Here is a 25,360-nt window from a genome sequence, read left to right on the forward strand (position 1 = left end):
ATAGGTAGTAATATAATGGCCCCGTAGCTATTATGCATACTTCCAAGAAAGTAAGAGTAGACTATACTTCAGCCAGGAATGAATTTAAAGTCATGAAAAGGCAAATACTACACATATGTTGGAGAAGGAAAGCTGGAACTAAAAAAGGTTATTTTTCTCAAGATGTGAGTAACGTTGTTTGAGCTATCCGGGAAAGGCTCCTCATCCCTCCCGGCCGTGCCAAGCGTCGCAGCTGTTCCTGCATGCAGCAGCAGCTCTGTGCACTAGGTGGCGCTGCACAGCGAAACGATCGTTCTCTGGAAAATAAAAAGACATCAGTAGTGACACAAAAATAAATCTATAAATCATGCAAGTTAACTTTCAGGAAAATACACTAACAGGAAAAACGAATGATTAGTTGTATTAGGGTATAGCTACATCACTTAAAAGCTTCTCAAGGCAAAAGAGATAGAATCTTGTCAGAATTCTGAAAGATCTCCAAGGAAATAGCACATTAATTATTCTCCTAGTCAGGAAACTGAAATGCCTGAACATAAACAAAGAGCAGCACCATCACCACCCCCCGCTGGAGATTTAAGTATTCTGATTATACAGAAGATCAAAGCTTTGTTGATTCTGTTTAAAAACATCCCTTTGCATGCTTACAAGAATATTCACTGGTAACATCCCAGCCAAATTCAAGTAGCTGCAACTAAACTCCAGGGTTACAATTCAAAGTTGTTTGGCCTACTGTAAAATGTTGGCCTGCCCTAAAATGTCATTCTTTTCTGGGCAACACATGTTCAATACATTCATCTGGAAGTTTCAGCTTCCCACTCCATACTTTTTCTATTCTGCAACTCACCTCTTTGAAATAAAACAGCTCCCACCTGCCACTATTTGCTTCACCTTCAATTACCTATCAGCAAGTTTCTTAGCACTGAACTTAAAAATACTGTATCAGGAATGAAGAAATGAGAGTGAATGAAGTCTTATTTAAATATGTAATTTCTCTTGTAATGGTCTCTAATTTTGAGAGACTTGAAAAGAGGCCTAGCAGACAAGACAAAGTATAAATGATAGATAGGGTATCTAAACAGTCCCACAAGACCTGTGGTAACACAGAGAATTAGTGAAACAAGTGTGTCAGCACTGTCATTAAAACTAATTTATAACTCATGCAAATCACATATGCACTGGGAAAAACTGGGTGCCACCTGTCCCGTTTCATTTTAAAATGGAAGGTGCAAGAATGGGTGTTGCTCATGATCTCTTTGTTGGGAACAAGCCCTCTAGAGTTATACATCAGTAAAAGCTTCTCATTTCCATATTATTCTCCTCATTTATGCCATATAAATAAAGGCTAGTTTTCTTAGAAAAATGTTTTACCTTGAGAAGTCTTCTGCTATTCTTTCTTTGCAATTAAACTGGTCAAATACTTCACAGATTTCATAGATGAATAACTGATTTAATTGGTTAAATTCTTGGTATACACCTTTTTTGTTTTTTCTTTAAAAGCAGACATGCTGTAGCAATTCTGGGATCAGAGAGGCCATAATTGTAGTGAAAACAACCAATCATACATCATTACCTTCAGTGTAAAGTTAACATAGACAAGTTATGTGTTTTATGCAAAAAGACAAATTTATGAGTGGAGAATATTGAGAACCAAATTGAGTCATAGGTTGCAATTAATCAAAGATGAAAAATATGTATTTTCAAGGTGGAAATTTAAGTTTCATAATCAAAATCAGAGTGCAAGACTGATAGCTGCTGAGCTTGCTGCTGGTACAGAAAAGAAACTGTGATGAGGTCAGTGCCATGGCAGGCTGAATTCACACTCAAAATACACCCAAAGACTTCTGACTACAGAATCACAGAATGGCTATATTTGGAAGAGACTACTGAAGGGCATCTGTCCAACACCTGTGTTCAAGCAGGACCACCTTGAGTTTATTGCCCAGGACTATGCTGGGATGCCAGGTCCAACAGCAAGTGCATGTTTCCAATTACATTTTTCATAGAAAAATTGTGTGACAAGTATATGCCTGAACACAAATATTGTTATCACTCACTACCCATCACAATTAATTCTGTTCAGTTCACAAAATCACATGCTTCAGTTCAAAAATTTTGTAAATCACATACCACAAACTGGTTTGTGTGATAACTTCTCTCAACAGACAAAATGGATATTTAATAATACTATTACTTCAATAAAGAATGGGCATATAAAAGCAAATCCATCATTCTATGCCTATGAAAATCTACTTTTTAAATAATATGTGGTCATCACCAAAATCAAAACAATAGTCAGCCTCACAAATGGGCATTAATGTACCTTAAGGTTACTAGCACAGAAAAAAAAATCATTACATTTTAAATTCGATACTGGTAATGCCTTCCTGATACCCAGATCCCCCTGAGAATAAAGGCTATGGACTCTGTCTCCTTTCACCCCTTGAAGTAGCAGACTTACCTCAACAGCTTGAATCACTACAGAGCTGAAATTCATCTGCATTTTGCTTCTGACCCTGTGAAGGCCAGCAGCAGCAGTTTAAAAATGTTGACAACCAGAGCTGCCTGCTGCTAATCTCTCCTCCTGGGGAGTGAACACATCTCATTTCACCTTGGAAACAGTAAGATGGGTGCTCACAGCCAGCTGAATGGAGGGGTCAGCAGTCCTCACACATCTGCTTGCAATCATCTGCTCATAGTGTTAATTGGTATGAGGTATGTTATTCCCTCTGAAGGACTTATGGCAGGCTTTGTATATTCCAGGCCAGATGTAGAAAAGAACAAAATCTAAAGAATATAAGTAACATCCCTATTTTTTTAAAGATGTCATTTCTTTCAGGAGTATCCTTATTTATCTTTCTATAGACAGTGAGTAAAGATCACAGCATCAGTCAGCTCTGAATGCTCAGCATTTTCTCCTTCTTACAGGACAGGGAGCCAAGTGTGGACAAGCAGGTTGCTGTACCATAAACAGCTGTGCAGTAATACACTGCTGACATGACTGCAGTTCTACCAAACCCACAGGAAAGTCTTATTCACAGGTGATGCCCTCGCAAGTTGCAAAGGAAAGAGCTTCAAATACATGGTAATAAAACCAGGAAATACTTGGTCATCCATGGCAAATATCCTGGAACAAAGTGCAAAATGAGGAAGTTCAGCAGGTGGAAGCAGAAACTGAAGGAATAAAACCCGCAGAGACACTACTGCCTTGCAGAGCCAATATATGCCCTGTACATATTAATGTACACATATACATACATACAAAAATAGATGTTTATAAACAATGGAACAGCCCCTTAAGTCAACAGAACTGCAAAAGTCCCAACAGCGGTAAGCCTTCTACAGTTCCCACAACATACACGTTAGAACATCTTAACACCTCTATATTACAATCCTCAGCTCATAGAGCTAATAGTAATTGCAAGTAACACTTGCAAATATGTTAAACTATTTTGAAAATGTCAGTAAGCTGAGTTCCAATGTGCCTGAGAACCAGACAGGCTCAGTATGATGGTGAAAATGAGATAATGTGGTGAAAACTATTGTCCCTAATTCACCAAAAATGTCTCTGACATAGCCAGGAAAGGACTTTTGATCTCAGAATTTCAATTTCTGATATCAAACACTGGTGTAAAGGACAATATTAGTCTGTAAAAAGGTTTTTATCTATTAGAGAGCCTACTGGCTCACTCTTTCAAAAATAAGATCATGTTGTCATTATGATACCAGTGTATTATAAGTGTAGGAAAACAATGCTTGCCAAACATAGTCTTGCAAAAGCAATTATAAGCCAGTAAAACATGACAATTAAAATAAACAGTGGAAAGTCGTATTTAGTAGGAAAAATGTAATTTAAAACAGCAGAAAAGAATATTTGAAAAGGAAAAATATAAATAAAGGAAACTTTTATATTAAAGAGAGTTATAACTCAAATGAAAGAAATTATTAGTTATTATAAGAGTAATCTTCTAAGTTTAGTGCTCACCAGAAAGTTAATCACGAAAAAACCCCAGCAGTCATTGGGAAGTACAAAGAATGTTATAGCACAGTCCATATTGCCAAACAAATTTCTCAGTCTCAAGGAAGCTGAGAGAGCTTTCCAAATACTTACTGTAAATAGCACACTCCTTCCCTATCACGGAGATCTAAAGGTCTGTGGTGTCCCCAGGTCTAATCTCCATAAAATAGTTCTGGCTGACTTCTTCTTTTCTAAATTTCTTGCCATTACTGGGTGTTCCTTTTTGTATTCCTGAACTGCTTAGCAGCAGTAGAAGTGCAGCTTCAGAACAATAAATGCTTCTTTCCCAAACTTAATCTAAAGGATCTGATGCAGAAAGAAAAAAGGGTTTGTGTAAATTGGTATTTGTGATAATGAGTTCTTATAGTACTGCAGGTTTTTAAGAAGTGCAGATTTGTTCACTGTGAAATGGGTCATGTCCAGCAAGCATATTTCACAGAATCAAATACAAACCTGTAATTGGTAATTCTCCCAGTTCTGTGCTTCTTTAGGACCAGTGGTCTAACAGTGAAAGGTTGATCACCGATGGTCAATCCATCAGCATCCAGCTCCCCAACATATTTGCTAAACATAGATGACATCTGGAAAATTTAAGACATCTGTGTTTTAAGAAGGATTTGGCTTTCTCTCTACATACTTTTGCAACATACTTGACCCTGCAGTAAAACTCTAGCAGCAAAGCTCATTTTGCAAACATGGATCACAGGATCACTGTAGGCTCAGCCAAATGAGAAAACAAAGGTTAAGGAGATATATTTCTCTTCAAATACACTTAGCTCCAGAATTAGCAAAGGCAACATGGGAAGTGCTTGGCTTAGTGTATCCATTTAAAAAGGAATATTTTCAAAGTTCATTTTAGTGCTAATAAGTGTTTCTCAGCTAATGCTGGAATCATCACTAAATGGGGGAGAGAATGCCCTAGGCAAACTTCATCAGCCCAGTAATGCTTCAACCCTTCTATAATTGTATGTTAAAATGGAAGTTTTTTTGTGGTTGTTGTTTTTTTTTTTTTTTTTTTTGCAGTGAATCTTTGAAATTTATGAATTCTCAAACTGTTTGTTGGGAACATTAGGAAATGGCAGGTTAATGTTACCTCTTACCTTAGATTCTAAGTCGTCTGGGAGAGGTGTTACCTCTTTATTGTGTGTCTTTATCTGAAACTTGGCAGAACAGAGGCCTGCTCCTTGCCAGGCCCTTATCTCTGACCACTGGGTCAGTCAAGGGAAAATTTGCCATTGGCTTCAATGGGCAATAAATGAGACTCCTCAGTAATACAGGGTATGATCCTTAGGGAGTAGTACTTGAAAAGAGGGTCTCAACAGGTTCTAAGGGTTTATTTCAAGGATAAAAATGATTGGAAGTGTCTCTCTTGTCAATCTGGATGCTAGAAAGACGGAGAAGTCAACCCAGAAACCATCTGTTTTGCACATGTGTATTTGAAATGTTGGCCATCAGTCTTCCTTTTCAAGTAGCATGGAAAATAAATTTTTTCAGCAATGAAATGGCATTACTAAGTCATATTTTTAAACTGTACTTTTCTTGGACATATAAATTAAAATTAATATCACCCTGACTGCACATTTTGTGACCTTAAATGGAGAGAATTAATTTACAGGGAAGATCAGGAATTCATTCTGCCAAGTAGTATTAGAAATGGGATGGAAGGCAAGACACTGGCTTAAAAGCCTTCCTGGACAATGGGGTAAATTTGAACTAGCCTAATGTAGTCTCTCTGTTTATCTTCTTTAGGTAGGAGGAGGTGGGCTTGTAAAGAGAAATATTTCCCAGAAAGTCTGTTCTGAGGTAGGTCAAAATACAGATTAAATCTGGGTGTTTCCACTCATCAGACAAATGCATCAGATGGCTCCTTACCAAAGGCTCTGTGGACACCATAAATCCAGTTCTGTAAATTACAAATCAAAAGAGCATCCTTATTCATGCCCTCTGCAACGAGGGAAGCAGCAGGTTCTCTCACCTGACTGAAGGCAGCAACATGTGCTGAAATTGCCAAACCAATTTGAGAAGGCCTAACTGCCTTTGAATCACCTGGAAGACGATGTAGGGCTACTTACCTATAGGAATTGCTCTCCTTGGCCGACGACTCCCTGACAGCCGTTGTTTCTGCTTTCAGCTGCGGCAGTCGCTAGTGGCGTCGGTGCCATGCAATGCCATTTCTCATTTAAGAGCGGGCTCTGAGCGCACAGAGCGCAGCGCTGCTCGGCACCGCTGCAGGGCCGCCGAAGGAGCGGAGGCGGCCTTGGCAGCCCTGACGGGCGCACTGCTCTGTGCGGCTCCTGTCGCCTCACACCAGCACCCGCCGCTCCTGCTGCTCCCGTGCCCAGTTTAACAGATAACAGCAGCGTTGGAATAAATCTAACTCATCGCTCTTAGTGTTTATTTCCCCCTAAAAGAAAAGAACAGCCGAGGAACTTGGGCTCCGGACTGTGTCGATGTGCGAGCCTGGACGGAGCCGGAGCTGAGGCTGTGGGGGGGTGGGGGTGGGTTTGTACTTCCAACTAACCACAACAGGGCGGGGAAGTAAACCTGCCTCAAACCTTCCGAGTTATCCGAGGCCTGGCGCACGGTTTCCGGCAGTTCTCCACAGCAGCCACTGCGTGGCAGGAGAGCTCAGGAGGATGGTTTCTGTTGTGCGGCGGGCAGCCCGGGCGCAGCGCGGAGCGCGGCCGCCGGCGCGGCACGGCCGCCATCTTGTCTCCCCGCCGGCGGCGTGTGGGAGCGCGGGCCGGGCCCCGGCGGGGCGGGAGGCACGGCCCGCGGGCCCGGTGTGCCGCTGGCTGTGCCGGTATCGGTAGCGGGAGAAAGGAGCCGGCAGCAGGCAGCTCGTAGGGGCCGGGCACAGGCAGAGGCTGGCACTGCCGAGGGCGGTGGCCCGGCATCCCCGCCCGCCCCTCGCAGAGCGGGGTGGCGGGGGACTCGTGCCCGGGGCAGCTCCGCAGTGGCGGCGGCGGGCCCGGGCGAAGCTGCTTCTGAGCAGGAGATGCGCCGGACGGCTGAATATAAAATTAATCCCCTCATCAGAAGATAATAAATAAAACTCCAGGGAGTTCCTCTTTGGCACAGGGAGAAAAATTAAATGGTTTTCCCCTTCTTACAGTCCAGCAGACTGCGGAGCTGTATTCGTAGCAAGTAATAGATTTCCTGAAAAACATGCTCACAGAACATAATAATTATTAACAAAGTTATACGCCGCTTAATAAGAAATGCTTTCTGGATACCTGAAAACAATATGTAAAAGGACTGTGCATGTTGTTGCTACAAAACTAGGACGAAACTATAGTTTTGAAGCTACATTTCCGTTCAAAACTTGATTTTCCAGGTGATGCGTAAAAAGACATAAAAATAAACTCTTTTGTTTAGAGTTGACTAAGATGTTTTCCATTCTACCCAAACCAGAACTATTTTCCATTTGTTTAGTTTGGCCACTGAAGTGAGAAGCTAGTATGTCATTATCCCCACACAACAGCAGGAAAGACATCTGAAGGACAGACAAAGTTTTAATTAGTTGCACTTCAATCTTAAATACTATTTAAGATTGACACTGAAAGGTATTACAGTCACAATATATGTGTCCTGGCCAGATGTTAAGTAAAAAAATACTATTTTTTTCATGTTAACTTTGAATTAGATGCTAAAAGTTTCAGCAGTGACTCAGTGCCTCTTTGAATTAATGACAAACATATAGAGGAAAGATGGTACTGGCTCAGTGTACTTGTAGACAACAGATGTCAACATAGAGTTGGGTAATACAAAATAAAAGAAAAATCTGATTGTTTATTTAGTGTGTGTAATAAGCTACAGTCTCAGCCATTTGCTTAAGTAGTGACATACTAAAAGACAAAGCCATACCAAAACAACCCAAACCTACATCACTTGAAAGAAGTCATTGTGCCAAAACACACTTGAGGAGATACCAGACTGTGTTTAGACAACGGTGTTGAACATTACCATAGGAACAATTGATGTTGAAATCCAAGAGTACAAAAAAGCAAAAGCACAAAAACACCCATATGGATTTGCAAAGTTTCAAAAAACATGATCCAAATTTTAAGCAATTGTTTTTTTATATAAACCCATGGAAATTAAAAAAAAAAAAAAGGAATTCAAATACAATTATTCACTCCTTATTTGCTTGTGTGGGAAATGTTTAGGAGTTCTGTAATGGATCTGTGACTTACACCTTTTTTGCAAACCAGTGCAATGGCCAAAATGTATGTGTTCCATTTCTCCTGGCAGAGAACTACCAGAACTATGATATTAGTTCTGAAAGGCAATATGCAGATAGCCTGGCTTTTATCAAACATGTAGAACATATGTCCATGAACATGGGCATTAATCTCAGTGGGGCTGTTTCCTAAAACCTTTGATTGAGCTGGGCTGCATAAGACTCTTAAGCCCCTCACTTCTACAAGCAACACCTTTGCACTTTGCACAGGCTAAACAGGTTTGCAACTAAGCAGGAAAGAACTGTGAGAAAGTTTAATGTTGGTCAACTGAAGACACTGTTGCTGCAAGAAATTACTATGACAAGACTGATCCTACTACTTGGACACCTGATTCCCTGGATTTCCTTCCAAACTTGAAGTGTACATGGAATGAAGAAGCAAAATCCATGTTAGAAATGGCCAGACAGAACAAACAGAAGATCCTAGAATAAGGAAAAGAAACCTAAAGTGATTCAAATTTACTGAATTCGCAATGAGCTGTTCATTCATGTGATCTTTATACATAGGCCTCTTAAATGGTAGTTTTTTGAGACTGGTTTTCATTATGCACTGCAAAGTGAAAAGCAGAGAAGCCCTTAATAAACAGGCATCAGTCTATATCCAATTTCCACTTGTCTGTTCAGTTTCAGGCTGATTTTGAAGCTGTAGAATTTGACAGTGAATCTGGATTTTTCCAGGTGCCGTGCCTTCCCAAGTTTATATGTCAGTTTGTCAGAATAAAGCATGATACCAGCTTGGTATGCTATACTCTTGTCAAGAAGTTGAATGAGAAACTGTTCATTCCATTATATATGGATGTCCAAATGTCTCCACTATTAGCTGGTAAATCTTTGATTTGGGGACATAGAAGAAAAAGCCTTTCAGTGCTCTTATGGTCACATGCCAAAAAATGTGCAAGAATGACAGTTACATGGGAAATTGCTTCTTTCCCAAGATGCTGGAACACCCCCAAATATAATTTCTTTGGCATATACCTTCAGTATCAGCATTTGTATTTGACCTCATTCACCTGAGGGTGTCACAAAATGTATCTTAGTGTTATTATATTCATCATTTATTTATTATATATTGTATCATATGTTATATTATAGTTATATTTAATCTCTTTATTATGCTATATTTATTATATTTTGTATATATTTAATTTATTTTATTATCCTAGTGTAATTATATTTAATAAAGTGATAAGATTGATAAAAAGCTTGGTTAAGGTTTGGCTCTTAATTTGCCAAATGATCCAGGACTTGCTATCCTCAGGCATAGGTTTGCATCGCCAGAGGTGGGCTGATGATTTCTGCTAGACTTAGAATCCTGTACTACCTGGAGAAGGGATTCCTGGTTTTCTAGTCCCATCATCTCCTGTCTTGCCTCTGTTTCATTTTCAGAATCTGTCTTTGCCAGCTGTTCTGTGTGAGCAGAAGCTGGAAATTTCTGGCTCCAGGCACTACTAGTGGCCCCTTTGTATGTTTTTCTGATGAGTGCAAGTTTGCCTTTTAAACAGGATGATTGACTTAGTCATAAACCTCCCACGTCAGCGTGTTGATAGAACTTTAATCCTTTTCCATGTGTACAGGTCATGGCAGTACATCACCAGGCATACTCCAAGCCCTACGATGTGCTCAGTCTTCATACTACTCTATATATGACTTACCTGAGCACTTTCCTGGGAGCACTTCTTTGCAGACTCATGTCAATAAGAAAAAGAACTGAGCATAGACCTGCACTAGCCTTGTTATGCTGAAGATATGTGTTGTTTGTCTCTTTTGGGAGCTGTGTAGATACATCCATAATTACCACAGAGAAATAGTCTCACTGCAGTGACCTATTTCAGGCAAAAAGCACTGATGGTTCAAGTGGAAACTGTATGTATTCTGGTGATGTCACAAAAAGAAGAAAGTCACAAGGAACCTCAGAAACCTCAAGGATTTCTGTTACCTCTGTGCCTCATCTGACCTCCAAGCAAAATGTTTCATACAGGCAGGCCCAAGTCTTCATCTGGGCCGAAGGTTTTCAGGAACCTTGCAGTACCCAGTGTAGGGCCTGGTGATTCCACTACATTTGCACTGTGAAATGTAAATTCCACTATTCAGAACTTTTGATGTGCCACATTACAAGAGCAGCAAACCCAGGGCCATTGAGGTAGAGTTAAGATTCCATTTGTCTCTTAAGTGAAAGGATGTTGAGGGTAGCATCTCTGTTAAGTATCCAAAAACCAGCATGTACATGTAAAATAAATGAAAAACTAAAATTGTTGGAGAGATGGGCAAGAACCATAATCTCTTTTCCTATATACAGTACTCAATGCCTAAATATGTAGCAAAAGTTAATATTTTAGAAAGCAATTAAGCATTGACTAGGCATGGGAAATCTTTCTCAAACATGTCATGTTACAAATTACAGCATTTATCAACCTACTGATGATACCATTTATTGTAAGTCTTTTCTTTCAAAGTGAAACCATATGTTGAATGGAAAAGAGTGGAAGCCTAAGGTAAGATAAGACTGTTTACTAAACTGTGCTGAGGGGTGAACTTTCTTTACAATATAGTTTAGGATTATATAAATTCTAATTGGTATAGTCAAACAAATGTGCAGACACCAGGTATAACATGATTAAGTTAGCTGTCAGATGACACTTCTAGAAGATAGTGGGACCAGTACTATGTGGTGCCAAACTCCCACAATATCAAAACCTTATGTAGTTCCCATGTTCCTGTGTGTGAATAATGCTAGTTTCAAAGAAGTAAGGAGAAAGACAAGTTGATAGTAATTTTTATTCTGTTGCTCTTGGAAATTTTATGTTGCAGGAGATGGTGTAGAATCTTGGAATACAAGAGGAAGCCACATTTCCAGCTATTCCCCAAGAGTTCCAAAAGCTAGACTCTAGAAAATGTCACCCTGCTGGTTGGAGCTGTACCCGAGGTTTCAGGTTTGGCTTGTGAGTATGTCTGTTAATCTCCTGTCATGTCGATGGCCTGCACTGCTTCCTTGGAGTTGCAGTCTCCTTACAGAGAGCAACTCCTAACAGAGGACAATAAATTATTTGAGCTACAGCTCCCATAGGAAGATATGGGAATATTTCCAAATTGATGCTTTTCTGGTTTTGGCTAAGAGACTATTTCTGAGAATTTAATTAGTTAATTTAAAAGAAAACAAGATTTTCCCCAGAAATCAGTCTTTTTGTTTAAAAATGTGCATTTAATAAAGATCTAATTTTCCGCAAAAGCTGTTTCAACCAATGCTGAGAATTAGTCACTGACAAAACTACTTGAAAATTGATTTCATAATGTAGAGTAAAATCTTGACAATTTTTTCCAGATGACTTTAGAGTAATATTATTACTCCTAAACTAAAAATGATAAACCAAGGAAACTTGTAATTAAGGTTAATGAAAAAGTAGCACATTAAAGATACAAAAAACCACATAATTTGAGCATGAAAAGTACTTCAATTTCTGTTTTCTCATGCTTTAACTTGATAGCTATGAAAAAAAGCTACCATGGTTTGATTTACTCTGCAGCGTTTTAAAGCAGCCAGTGCACTCTGAATAATTAAACAGTCTTCAGAAATAGTTGGTATTGCCAGAGTAGCACAAATGTCTAGCCAAGCTCAGCTCTATTGCTCATATGTCAGCTGCCTGATACCTTTTGAGCTTCTCTGTTTTTCTGGGGGGCCTTCATCTGCACACAACTATCTTGTGGTCCTTCTGCCAGTTTCTTCTACAGTTCCTTCTGCAGCTTCCTCTGTAGGTACACACAAACCAGATGCATGAACTCACACAGAGAAGCCCACATAATTTTTCTACTACCCCATAGTCATTTGGGCATGGCTTGTTCTTAAGTCTTCTGCTTCTTTCTTATTCCATCTTTGTGGAATATACCTGAGGCAATGAATAGTCTATCAAGAAAATAAATAAAATTAATTATGATTCTGTCATTTTTTATTAACAGACATATTCCCCTTAGGAAAAGAACACCATTAGAAATTACTTTTCAAAAGTAACTCAATTGGTTTCTAAGGGCCTAAGACCTTACCTTGAGACCTAAACTTTTTACAAAAAATTAGCAGCTAAATAATAATATTTTGTTTTGTCTGTTCTATGAGAAAACATCTTATGACGAGAACATGACAATAAGTACTCAATTAAGTCACTTAATTCTGTTCTATTTTTCATGCAGAGCTTTGCATACAAATCTTGGAAACATTTATGGCCATTTTTTTTATTTAAATTAATATTCATTCCAAGGAATAAGGTCTAAGTGATTAGAAAATAAACTAGATCATCTGCATTATAATTTTCAACAATTAAACAATCTGGCCATTAGTTTTTTATTCAAATTAATACTCATTCCAAGAAAGAAGGTCTAAGTAATTAGAAAATAAGCCAAATCATCTGCATATTAATTTTCATCTGTAAAAATATCTATTAATGATTTCTGTTGTGATGTTTTTCTTGCTGTAACACAGCCTATGCATTTTAAGAGCAGAGGTTGTATCACAGATGTTATAAGAACACCTAGCAACGCTGCATAACAAATGGGAATGGGAAATTGATAACCACATGAAACAGCTTTAGAAATTAATTTGACACTTACTAAGGCTAAGTATGGTTATCATAGTTGGTCTTTGTCCAAAGCATACATTTATAGTAGTCAGGTACTTGGTATGAGCTAAAAGGTATTTGGTATGAGCTAAAATTTTTTTTATGAATGAGAACAAAACTTTTACTTAAGCTAGAAACTAAAGACCGAAAGGATTTTATAGCAGAATTCCTGCTGAAATTGATTAAAAAAAATTCTATTCTACTCTGTAACTCTGACAGTATCTGGGGGTAAGCATGAGGCAAGTACTCAAATGATGTCACAGCTAGTGCTTAGCATCATTTTCTCGTAGACCAAATCCTTTCACACCCTTTTTAAACAAAAAGTTGGCATTAGACCACACGATACAACAAAAGGAGTCAAGACTATATGCCATTCACATACTGGCATGTTGCCAACAGGAAGCTCTGTAGAAGAAAAAAGAAATTGTTTCAATGCATAAATGAAGTGTAATAAAATATCATAATCATAAAAATCAACATGAGCCATGGTAGGCCCGGTCCTGTTATACTGAACTTGTTCAGGAATCAGCAAAGCGGCTTGTGCGTCAAACTCTTAGCAAATATGACTGGATATAGAAGGGCTTTGAAATTCAGGATATGCTTATTCAATTTAATCTGGATTATGATACAGACTATACTATAAATGTGGATAGGTTGGGACTGAAATGCAACTAAATTAATTTTAAAAGTCTCTGGTGGTGCTGCTCAGGTTTCCAACTATGCGTTACAGATATGTAAGCAAAAGCAACCTTCCTAAACTTCTCCCTATGCATGTGTCCCGTTAATACAGCATGTGGGAGTTTTTAAATTACCTTGTATTTGTTACCAAGTCAAAACATATTCAAGTTCAAAGCAGCCAACAGTTCACCAAGTTAAGGCAAATTCAGCTTAGAACCAAGAACAGACTATATTTTCTTGCTGCCTTTATTCTGTTCCAAATTATTAGCATAGCTGTTCTCTCTGACAAAAAATTCTTGCCATCCCCATACACAGAAAGATCAGACTCCAGATTCTAAGTGATAAAGAAACTGATGGTATCATGGGATGACACTTAAAAAGAAAAAACCCACAAATTTAAAGCATTTTTACTGATTTCATGTAGTCCCATTTGTTTCAGGAGAGGTACCTGGAACAAATTCCATGCTGGTCATATACCACCATGATTTTATTGCTGGCGTCTTCATCTTGTTTCATTTAAAGTCACTGTCAATACCACACTGATGGAAGTGGGCTTGGGCAGTGAAAATCACTAGAAGAGCTTCCAAAATGAGATCAGGAAACAACACTACACTTTTTCAATAGTACTTTATAAACTCATATTTCTGGCTGGTGGCCTGACAAAGAACACTGTGTGTACTTGAACACACCCATTGCAATGAAAGGTGACCAAGGAAGGTGTGATGAGGCCCCTGACTGAGGAAGTCAGTGAACCTTTGTTTTAGCTTTTTGTTCATGCCTGATGTAATGGAAAGGTTTTACAGAGCAGTGTTTGTGGGACAGAACAGACAGTAGGGAATTAGTGTATTAAACAAAAGAGGAAAAGCTGTGTTTGCTGAAAGTTGTGCTTTATGGTAATACAACCATTATTATTACCATGTGGACCATTACTCTATCAGAAATAAATATCTACCCAATGGGTGAATTGCATAAAGTTATTTCCTCATCAGCGGTGACATGAGTTCATCACACTCCCTTTGTAGAAGTTACTTTTGGTCAGTCTTATTTCTGAATACTGCCGAACTGCCGTGAAAGGTTTAAATAGCCAGTAAAAAAGAGATATAAGTTTGATGTCACTTAAACTTCCCATATATAATTTTTGAACCACTGGTAAGAACTGTTTTTTAAAGATTTTTCTGCAGGACAGCAGACTAAAGAAGTAAAGAAAATCACCTCCTCATTCATGTTTAGTAATAATCAAGCTTTTAAGACACTCAGGTTGTAAATGAGAACCTTTTTTCTTCAGTATTTTATAGAAATGCAAAATACTGCTAGGCCTTTTAAAATATCAAAGCAGATATTTTCTAGCTGAAACTTCCTTGTAATCTGTGATGACATAAGTATTCAGTTCATCCCTAGTGACACAGAGAACAGTCAATCTTGGTCTTCCTTTTCCACAAACGTGCATAATTAGAATATTAGAATTTTATCTCAATGCTTTCTCTTTTCCATCAACCACCCAGTACCTTACTCCTTACAGGTCAGATTTTCTTGTTCTTGATATAGTAATTTCCATTAAACTCACTCTGTTTTGTCCTGTATCTGTATTGAAACATGATGACTACAGCTCAATACTATTCTGCAGCTGGGGCTTTCCCAGTGGAAAGTGAAACAATGCATAACTGTGTCATCTGTGCAAAACTCTTAACTATGGTCTCAGGATGGTACTTACTTTTTTTTTTTTTTAATTTTTAATTTTTAATTTTTTATTTTTTATTTTTTATTTTTTATTTTTTATTTTTTAAATTTTTTATTAGTATATTACCAGTTCAAGAATCTTCATTCTGAAGCACAAAATACCAGTTTCACCCTCTGAAAATGTGTGCTGTGCCCATTTGTGCTTTCAGTATCAACCTCTAGAAATTACTGTGTGCTATAGTTTTGTCCTTACCCACCTCCTTCCTGTAAATTACAGTAGTAGGCTAATTTATTACAGCTGTCAGGAGATGTTTCAATATTTTAATGTATGTAATTTGGGAGGCCTGCAATCAGCTTGAATAAACACAAATTAAGCCATTAACCTCAGCACACCAGAATATTATCCCTGACATCATTGCACACTCAAAACTCATGGCCTACAAGAATCAGTGCGATCATATCATACCCCAATGGCTGTGTGGTACAGAAACATGCCATTCTTTCTGTCTGATAGTGTATGAATCTGAATCTGTAGCATCTCCATACAAATGCAATACTGTACTCTCACTGCACTTCAGATTGTTTTGCACCTTCTGCCTACACTTACCAAAAAGGCCTCCTGTCAAAGTGCTAAACAGCCTTGTTCTGTGGAAATACTCAGCATAGGCTTGTGAGGACTTAATGTCTGGGAGTAAATGACTGCCTGTTTGATAGCTGTAGAGAAAGATGCCAACTTCACTGGGGGAGATCATAGAAATTCTCTCTCCTTAAGCAAAATGTGCTCTTTGGTAGTGTAGCATTTGAAGAAAGTTGGAGATTTTTTTTTTTGGCTGGTTTTCTTCTGTTCACAGCAACAAACTCACTCAACAGCAGGACCACCTCCTGTGAGGCTGCTGCCTAAACCATTTGCCCCCCAGTCTATGGGTGTGTGCATATGGGGGTGTATGGGTGTGGGTGAGTGTGGGTGTGGGTGTGTATGATGCCAAGTGACAGGTCCCAGAACTCCAGAATATCAGGATTTTTTTCTTTGTCATCTCTGGCTTTAACTGACACCAAGGCAGGTGGATGCTAGTTTCCAACATAAACACAGTCCCATTAGTTTCTTAGCTTTCACTCTGTGACCCTGTCTAACAGCAGTCGGTAACTTGTTTGCTTTCATGAGAACCGTGTGCTTTACCTGTCACAACATGGTCCCCTGACCCTTCCACCATGAATTCCTTTGGTGTAGCAGTCACTGCTTCTTCTCTGCCTGGGTTACTGGCATGAGCAATCTCCTGAGTGGCTGTCCAGTCTACTGCAGGTTTTGCATCTTTATCAAAATGCTGAACATTTTCTTAGGTTGTGCCATTTGCTGCAGCATAGAGAAGCAGTGTGGGTTTTTCTCCTATAACCTCTTCATTAGTGTTACCTGCCTTTGTTCTGCCTTTGTTCTTTAACATTCTTCACCTATGTAATCATAGCCATAGTAAACCTATAGGAACTTCTGTGAGCTGGATGCCACTGCTTTGCACAGTCCAGTGGTATTATCACAATTTTATTTCATGGTTCCAGTGTCACAGGCTCTTATCTTCGTTTCCAGGTTGTTCTGGTCTCTTCTTGGGCCCTCAATGAACTTCTAAAAATTCAAAGATTATAACATACTGAACTCTGTCTTTCTAAAAATGTGAATTTAATAATTTTCCTGCTTTCATGTAATGCAGTCCATGCATTTCTGTAAGACAGTTTCATAAATGGTCTGTTAATCTCACTAACTAGAAAATAGATCTCTTCAGAAGTGAACACATTGTCAGGTGTGCTCTCAGGAGACCAGACTCAAATGCCAAGCTTCCCCCTTTCCTATTTCTCTAGGCATGCTTTGAAATTACTGAGATCTTTATGTGTTGCAGATTCAGAACATTTCATATTCCTGATAATGAACTATTTTTTAATGTCCCCAATTCTCTAATTTTATCCTTAGAACTAAGATTTGCTGCACAGCTCTACTTGGCTATGGCCAGTAAGTCATCAGTTACCTAAAAGACTGAGTACCATGGAACTCAGACCCTAGGGTGAGGATTGCTGGGCTAATGGTGTGTTGGCTCTCCTGTAAAAGACTGAGACACAGAAATGAGAAATCTGTGCACAAGCACTTCACTGGAACATTTCTGGTCTTTCCTATTGATTTGTAACAGCTGCAGACACCTTCTGAGAGGAAATATCCTTGGAGTGAAAGCATTGCATGATTTTGCAGACTGTTGAACAGCTCAAACACTACTTCCAGGGATAATCAGCTAGTGTCTTATTTGTACTTGTTGGAATTATAAGTTAGTAGTTAGTTCTGCATCCCTCATGACCTACCCTTCCTGTAGATGCTTTGCCATTCTTGCTTCCAACAACCTACATAATTTTTATTTCACATACTGCATACTGATAAACAGGTAATATTATGTAAATTAAAACCAAAATTCAGATTTTAGGTCAAATACATTAAAATAAGTTATTGAATGAGAGATGTTCAGTCTCACTCAGAGGTAATATGGCCAATTTATTTGCATTGCTCAAAGTCAGAAATGCAGGAGTTCAAATTAAAAAAAGCAAATATCTGAAAAAATAATTGCTGGTTTAACTAATTTATTTAGTAACATAGGTATGAATATATAATACTATATTTTAATGAATCAGCAAAATATTTGATGTTACTATATTCTAATTAATAAGCACTGCATTTTATGTAATTATTGTTGTAGGTCTCTTCTGTAAGGCCAGAAAGAATAGTCTTTGTTGTGTCACATGAAGAAACAGATTCACACAGACACAGTGTCAAAGAATTAGTTTGTTGTTTTTGTAGGTTTTTTTTTTTTTGTTCAGTATCTTAATATTTTCTGTTAAAGTGGCTTCCCACTTGCAGCTCAGAAAACTAGTGCAGAGAAATATTCAAGCAGCTTATATGAGTTGTCCACCTTCTTCTTCCCTGCCATATCAAGAAATTCTGTTTAGTAAGATGGATACAAATGGACACGACTTGTTGATCATGAGGCTGTATTTCTAATCAGGAAGCACAAAAACTAAGAACGTAAATCATGGCTCTCTAGAGCAACAGAGTAGAGTAACTCTGCATCAGTCCAGATTACAGGTGAGGATTCTTTTTTCCCATTTTCATGTGAGCTGCTGAAAATGTATTTCGAGCCCTGTACACTTCTGAGATTTTGATACACCCTGCTGAAGCTTTCCAAGAGATGAACAGAACAGTCACAATCTTACTTTTTCAGCAGAAGATTGTAGTTTCTTTGGCTTGCATGTCCAGATCTCAGATAAGATGAGCTGGCTTGGATCTACCAATGCACAGTCCAGTTTACATTGCACCACCTGAGCATCTATACGTGAATACTGGATTAATGGCTTTTACTGCCAAAATTCCTACTGAAGTGTTGATACAGCTGGTATGGCTCATATGCTTGTACTGGTGCTTTGATCTGTTCATACAGAGCGACATGTTTCAAGAAAATGTCCATGCTTTAAGAAATGTATCTTTAGAGAGAATGATTAAGATGCCTTGAGAACTAGTATTGCTGGAATCATGATCAGCACTGATCTGAAAAGCTTCTCTGGCCTGCAGCAGAACAGAGGAAATCACAGCTAAGCCTCAGGGTCCTGAAGCAGCAGAGCTTGCTTTCACTCATTTCTCTTCCAAGGTCCAAAATAATTTTTGAGCCCATTATTTATTGCAGCCAAATTTAACTGATGGCAGGGATGTCACAGATAGTCCTGTCTTCAAAGGATTTAAGAAAACCCAAGAACATTCAGGTAGAAAAGGGAGAGCCAGTTCCCAGTTTCCCAGGTGAAAGAATAACTGCCATAGGCTCACCTCGTATTAGAATTAACAGAATCTGTCAGAGACAGAAACTCTGTAATTATGTGATGTGCAATAAAAAGATGGCAGAAGTCTACCCCTTTCTGCACACCAAAGGCAATCAGCCATGAGGGATGGATTCATAGGAAATCAGGCATAATTAGGTCTAGAGCTCAAAGGTCAATGAACACAGCAGAATGAAGCGTTACATAAATAGAGGATGAATTCAGTCTCATGCCAGGAAATATTGGTAGAACCTAAGCAAATACCTAAATGCGTAAGCATCTATCTTTAGCTATGTCAAATAAAAGCTTTGTCAATAGTTACAGGCACGTTACATTGCTTTGAAAAGCAATGTTTTTCAAAACAAAAGCACTGCTTTTATTTTACCTCTTTCACTACCTCACTTTCAACAATTCCCAACCCAACTTGCCCTTACTGCGGGAAAAGAGACAGCTAAGCATATATAGTTCCACCTCTGTGTTGAAAGGACTAACGATACCAATGCAAAGAAAAGCCAGCCCTGTTTTGGGGCGTATGTGCCCTTTTCTTCTGCTGTGTTTTACAAAGCAAGAATCCACTCCTCTCCTACAAGTGACAAAGCTTGGCTATATTAAAATTAAGAAGTACATTCCTATGACTGTTTTTTTCAAAGACCTCTAAGACCTTTTAGCCAATTCTTTGCTTCACAGAAATATATGAACCATATCATTCCCCCTATGGAAAATGTCTCTATTTAGCCACTCCATAGCTCCAGAAAATTTTGCAAGGATAAAGACAAGGATAAAAAATACAATATGTATCTGACAAGGGATCCCTAATGAGGGTTTCCCAGATCATGCATGAAAGGGGTGCAGCCCTCCCTCCACCTGGAATGCAGCTTTTTATGACTTTTCCTTGAGCCCTCCTCTGTCTCAAAGCACTGCAGTGGCAGTCAAACAACACTACTGTCCTCAAAGGTCAGAAGCACAAACAGTTTGCTCCTTCTCATCACACAAAATGATTTCCTAAGGTAATTTTTCGAGGAGGAAAACAGCAAATGAAGATACCCAGGTGCACATGAAAAATTACAACTAATTTGTCCCATTGTTTTATTCAATGGAGGCAGAGAACACAGAAATTTGGGGAGCACCAAAAGAACCATAACACTGAAGCTGTGAACAAAGGTAGCTCAGACATGAAAAGCATCAGACAGAAGCCAAGCCCTAGGATGAAAGTCTTCTGCTTATAGCTAGTTCTTTAAACAGCAAATTACACATGTATAATGCTGGTCCCAGTACTAGGTAAAGAAGGGGGAAACATTACTAGAAATGCAGAAAGTTAATTGAAAAAAGGAGACTTGTTTACAGACTTGTTTATGCTGAGGGAGAAGAGCAGCCTACAGTCAAATCAAAGGAAGTAAAAAATTGCACACTCAAATATGGGGGAAGAATAAGCACAGAGGATTTATTTTAAAGACTCTGAAATCTATGGGAAGAATTGCATTACATTAAGATATGCAGATCCACTTTCATGAAATTAATTTTCTACAGAAACATCAATGTGGAGAGATTTTCATTTATTTTAAAAACAGATTAAAAAAAAAAAAAAGCTGTGTGTAACCTTTTTTTAGATAAATCATACCATCACTAAACCAGCTTTGAAGACTGGTTGCTTCTGCTGAGCACAGTGGGAGTTCTGCCATGGCCTGCGAGCCAATGGCCTGTTCCTCACTGCAGGCTGGAGAAAAGAATGTACATGAGCTGGAGCAGTGTTTGTGAAACATGGTGCTGATTTTAGTGATGGCTTTTTCCATGCACCAAGCATGAGATCATGTACAGGGCTGTATTTACATGGTGATGTAATTTTGCAGCAGAAGCTGGAAAAACAGAGCGGGTATATTCCACAACTATGCAGCCATGTCATATATATGTTGGCAAGATGAAATTAAGATGTGGGACAGCCCTGCCCCAAACTTCTAGACAAGCTTATGTTTTGGCTTCAAAATCAACTCATAACTCTAAAGGGAACTTTCATCAGGCAAACAATTTTGGAGTCAAACAGCATATGTACTTAATTGAATGCTTACAAAATCACCTTTTGTTTTATACAGATGTTCTGCCAACAAAAGGAAAAACCAGAGATGCCTAATGGAGATGCCTAACAACATGGCTCTATTTATGTTTTGATCACATAAGATCAGATGCTCAAACACAATTCTTTTCCAAGTAATGTTGTATGATAATGTGGTTTACAAACTGTTACATCCACTGATCTTCTGTGGCAAAATCTCACATTATTTTTTCCTTAAAAAGAATGCCATGGTGTGTCACTGAGACATAAAAACTTGAAAAATAAATTGTTTGACCTTGTTTACATACAGAATGTTATTAGTTATAAATAAATAAAACAGGATTGTTTGATTAACCAGTGAAATGATACATATACCTTTTGGAAAATCTGATCAAGTTTAGTCTATAGTTGGTTTCTAACTATGCAGGCACAGATCTCTGTATGAATAATATTTAATATAAGATCATAATTGTTCTTCCAGTTCATCCACATCCATTTGGGAGCTGATCAAAATAAAACTGGTTCATCTCTGAACCTCTGCTGCTTTAATAAGGATTGCTTTAGGTTAGGAAACTGGGTGAGTCACTGACTAGAAGCAAGAGCAAATCCAATTATAAACCATGTGTGCCTTTTATCTACAAATAAAGTGAATGACAAAATAGCTTTAGCAGTATTTTCAATGACAGTAAACTTGGATGTCACAATCAAAATAGTGTCTGAGGATGCTTTAGAGGGACAACATACAGCTGTGACCAACAGAAGAGTGTCCCAGGACACCTCTTATTTCCTTCTTGCATGTCAACTATTAACTCATTGAACTCTTAGCTGAAGCACAAAAATGCAGAACATTTTGGGAATGAGCACAGGGTGAAGCAGTGCCTCAGAGCAGCTCTTCAGAGTGCTGCAGGACCTGTGTGCATCTTGCACAAAGAAGCCTTATGGATCTCCCCCGTGTGTCAGCAGTCCCCCTACAGACAGCACTGCACAGAACAGGGTTTGTTAGCTGGCACTTTCTCAGAGAAAAAAGTAGGAATTAAGCCTGACTTTGAGAAGCTGCTAAACATTAGTATAAACAATTGGGGAAAATTAATATTTGCTGTTCATAGATTTTATTATAAACATGTAGATTAAATATTAGCATAGCAAAAAAGGGACTAGTTAGGCCTTTAGAAGGGTAAGTGTCCTAAAACTGTCCCAGAAATCCTTTTTATACAGCATCCACTGAGTTGGCAAATTCTGTAGAACCACTGCTCTGGTAATTGAAGTCTATAAAACACTGGGATGTTCCCTGTCCTCTCTTTTAAACAGAGCAGCATTCTGCATCAGGAAACAGTTAGTTTGCACTTTTGTTTATTGCCACAATGAATAAAATGTTCAGCCACAATGAATAAAAAAGATCCATGTATTCAAATAAAGATACTCCAAAAATATCAGTTCAGCCCACTTCATTTTTTTATTTTTCCCAGCAGGCCAGGCTCCTCCCAACTGTTTTAACTGGTTGAAAATTATCAGTGTCAGTGAAGATCCTCTGGGCCTCCTGGGAGTTTTGCAAAGAGTAAGAGCTAGAACCAATATTTCTTCTCAAGTAATATGCAAAACCTTTTTTCAGTTCTTTTATAATGGCTGGCTGAAAAGCATAATATGTACAAGTCTGTAAAAATCCTTCTGTTTTCAAAATATTAAATTTCAAAGACAAACTGGATGGTTGAAGTTTTGAAAGTTTCAATTATCAACTGATGAAAAAAAAATTCTAAGTGTTTCTGTTTCTTCCTGACACTCAAAAAAATTGAAGTAAAGATGCTCTGAGCTGTATGCTTGATGAGGATGTGCTTTCCTGTAACAGCATTTTCTCTGCTCCCCATTTTCTATTGCCTTCCAGCAGCGAGTAATGTCACTGCCACTCTCGATCCTCTCAGATGGTGGAATTAGGTCCAAGTTATGAAGACAGGTAGATTTATTCACCATCTATACCAACACACATATTTGTACAGTCCAGACAGCCAACAGTATATATGTAAGCAGTGCAGTTAATGAAATATGTATGTATTTTTAAATCAGGTAGTTGAAGTAGTGCTAAGAGGTCTGTGCTTTTAGATTTATACATTATTAATTATATACTTGGTATTTTCCCCCCTTAAAAATAACTGGAAATAGACAACTGAAAATATGGGAACTAACAGAAAATATAATCCTAGGGTTTTGTTGGAAAAATACAATTTGCAATAAAAAAATGTTTATTTCTTCTTACTAGAAACAAGTAATAAAAATATACTCCCACACATAATTTTTTAGCATCCTAGACATGTAACAAATACTTCTGCAGTAGCAGCCCATCCTTTAAAAAAGTCTGAATCCCTTACAGTGCTGCATTTTAACTGATATCAAAAAGCACATAAAGTCAGTAAATCTTCGCTTACTCCTTTGTACATGTTAGCCTTTGTTTTGGCAATGTAGGCAAATGCTAGACCTTGTTGACTAGATAGGAAGTGGTTTACATATAAGTATTCTATATAAGAAAGCAATCTAAAAATACTGAATCTGATCCTAGGCAGGTTCCTTGCCTCCTTGTACTATTCCATTGATTCCAGCCAGAATTTACCCAAACAGAACAAGTCTGGAGGGCCCCTCTTGTAAAGATCACTAAGTCAGAGGAACTTTTATCTTTCCATCTCTCTGTTTTGAGAAAAGGATGGGGGCAAGCTCAAGCTACAGCCTTCTGAACAACCCTTCATCCAAAGTGGAGATTATAAAAGCCTACAGGTACTGCCTTATTGTGTACTTCCCTTTATACCTTCTCCTGCTGCCACAGCTTCCCCATTTGCTCAGGCACACGTTATTCTGATCAAATGGTGCCAACAACCCCAGCTGCTCACAGGTGCCCAGAATCAAGCCACTGACATGACCCATTCCCTGGACGTTGGAGTCTGCAAAAGACAACAATGCAGATGAGCATGTTGTCAGAGGCTAGTGAAACAGAGTTGATTCAAGCTGCTTCTCCCCAAAACTGAATTTCTGTGCTTTTATGAAATCCAAAAGGGGCAAACATACTTTTTTCAAGAAAGATTTTGTGAAATCAAACAAGCACTTTTTCTACTTCCCGAGTCTTCTTTTTAGTAGTATTTAGCCAGTATTTCTCTTGGTGAAACTGAATTTTCCATTTCCACAGAGGCATGATGCAGTGGAGAACTTCTGAAGAACTTGCATAGATAATATATTTATTTTTAATTTATACTACTTAAGATAGCATATGAATTTCTGTAGAAAAATCAGTTCTGAATTTCATCTCCAGTCTTCAAGATGCACCAATGCTGTACCATTTAACAACAACTTTTTCAGGATTTGCAATGGTATCTTTCCACTGCTCTACTGCTTCACTGTTGCTGCTATCAGAACTTAACCAGATCTGCATTAAGGGGAAAAAAAAAAAAAAAAAAAAAAAAAAAAAGTTTATCAAATAAATACCACGGAAGTGTAGAACAAGAGACAATGTATAGACTGTGACCAAAAGATTACAGCAACAAATACAGTTCTGCTAGTACTAACATTTTGGCTTTCAGCTGGAGTCTGTGTTTAAATTTAGATTCTAAAATAGTTTAGAGAACCCAGTACATAATAACGTTTCAGTACTTAAAAAGATGTTTTAAGCAAAGCATTCCTTGCTGTACTCAAATGCACATGCTGGGGTCAGGGGCTCCCCAGGCCAGCGGCGGCTCCGTGTGTTCGGACGCAGTTGGCTCCAAGCCATGCAGCATCCGGCACGAGCTGTCCAGCACTTTCATGAGCATTTAAAGTTGCACACTCCCACAGCCAGGGCCAAACCTGCATTCCACAGAGGTTACTAACATGCCCATACCACACATAGTCACGTAGTAAGAGTCCATTTCTTCTCAGTATTCAGTTAGTGGATAGTGGCCATTAAATGAGGAAATGAAGTACAAGTAGGAAATTTTCCCCCTTAACATTATCACCAGCCTCCACTGCCAAAAGAATTCTGCTTATGTAAGTAGGTAGCGTTATTTACAGGACTCTATTTCCTCAAGTCTTCCAAGAATGAGTCCTTTTAAGACTTCTCAGAAACCTTGACCATGAAGTACATTTAGCCTATACTGCTGGGGCATGAGTCCTCAAGAAGTGAGAATAATGTCTTCCAGAATACCATAGACAGCTGATGTTTCATCCACAGAGATTCAATGTACATCTTGCTCATGATTAAAGACATGCCTGTAAAAGCAGCCTAATCTAAGTATTGTCTGCTTAGAACA

General features: G+C 38.5%; 1 protein-coding gene across 6 annotated transcripts in view; it reads right to left on the reverse strand.

The window, feature by feature from the left end:
* Window positions 1-15,253: 15,253 nt before the first annotated feature.
* TC2N (tandem C2 domains, nuclear) overlaps window positions 15,254-25,360 on the reverse strand; it is a 37,892-nt gene continuing 27,785 nt past the window's right edge. For all 6 annotated transcript variants that reach the window (XM_085582286.1, XM_021531953.3, XM_085582283.1 and 3 more), the window contains one exon: window positions 15,254-24,501. In XM_085582286.1, the coding sequence (XP_085438412.1) occupies window positions 24,391-24,501 (111 nt within the window). In that variant the 3' untranslated portion in view covers window positions 15,254-24,390. The remainder of the gene's footprint in view (window positions 24,502-25,360) is intronic.

Source organism: Lonchura striata, chromosome 5 (assembly GCF_050655825.1).
Source record: "Lonchura striata isolate lonStrDom1 chromosome 5, ASM5065582v1, whole genome shotgun sequence".
Lineage (NCBI taxonomy): Eukaryota > Metazoa > Chordata > Aves > Passeriformes > Estrildidae > Lonchura > Lonchura striata.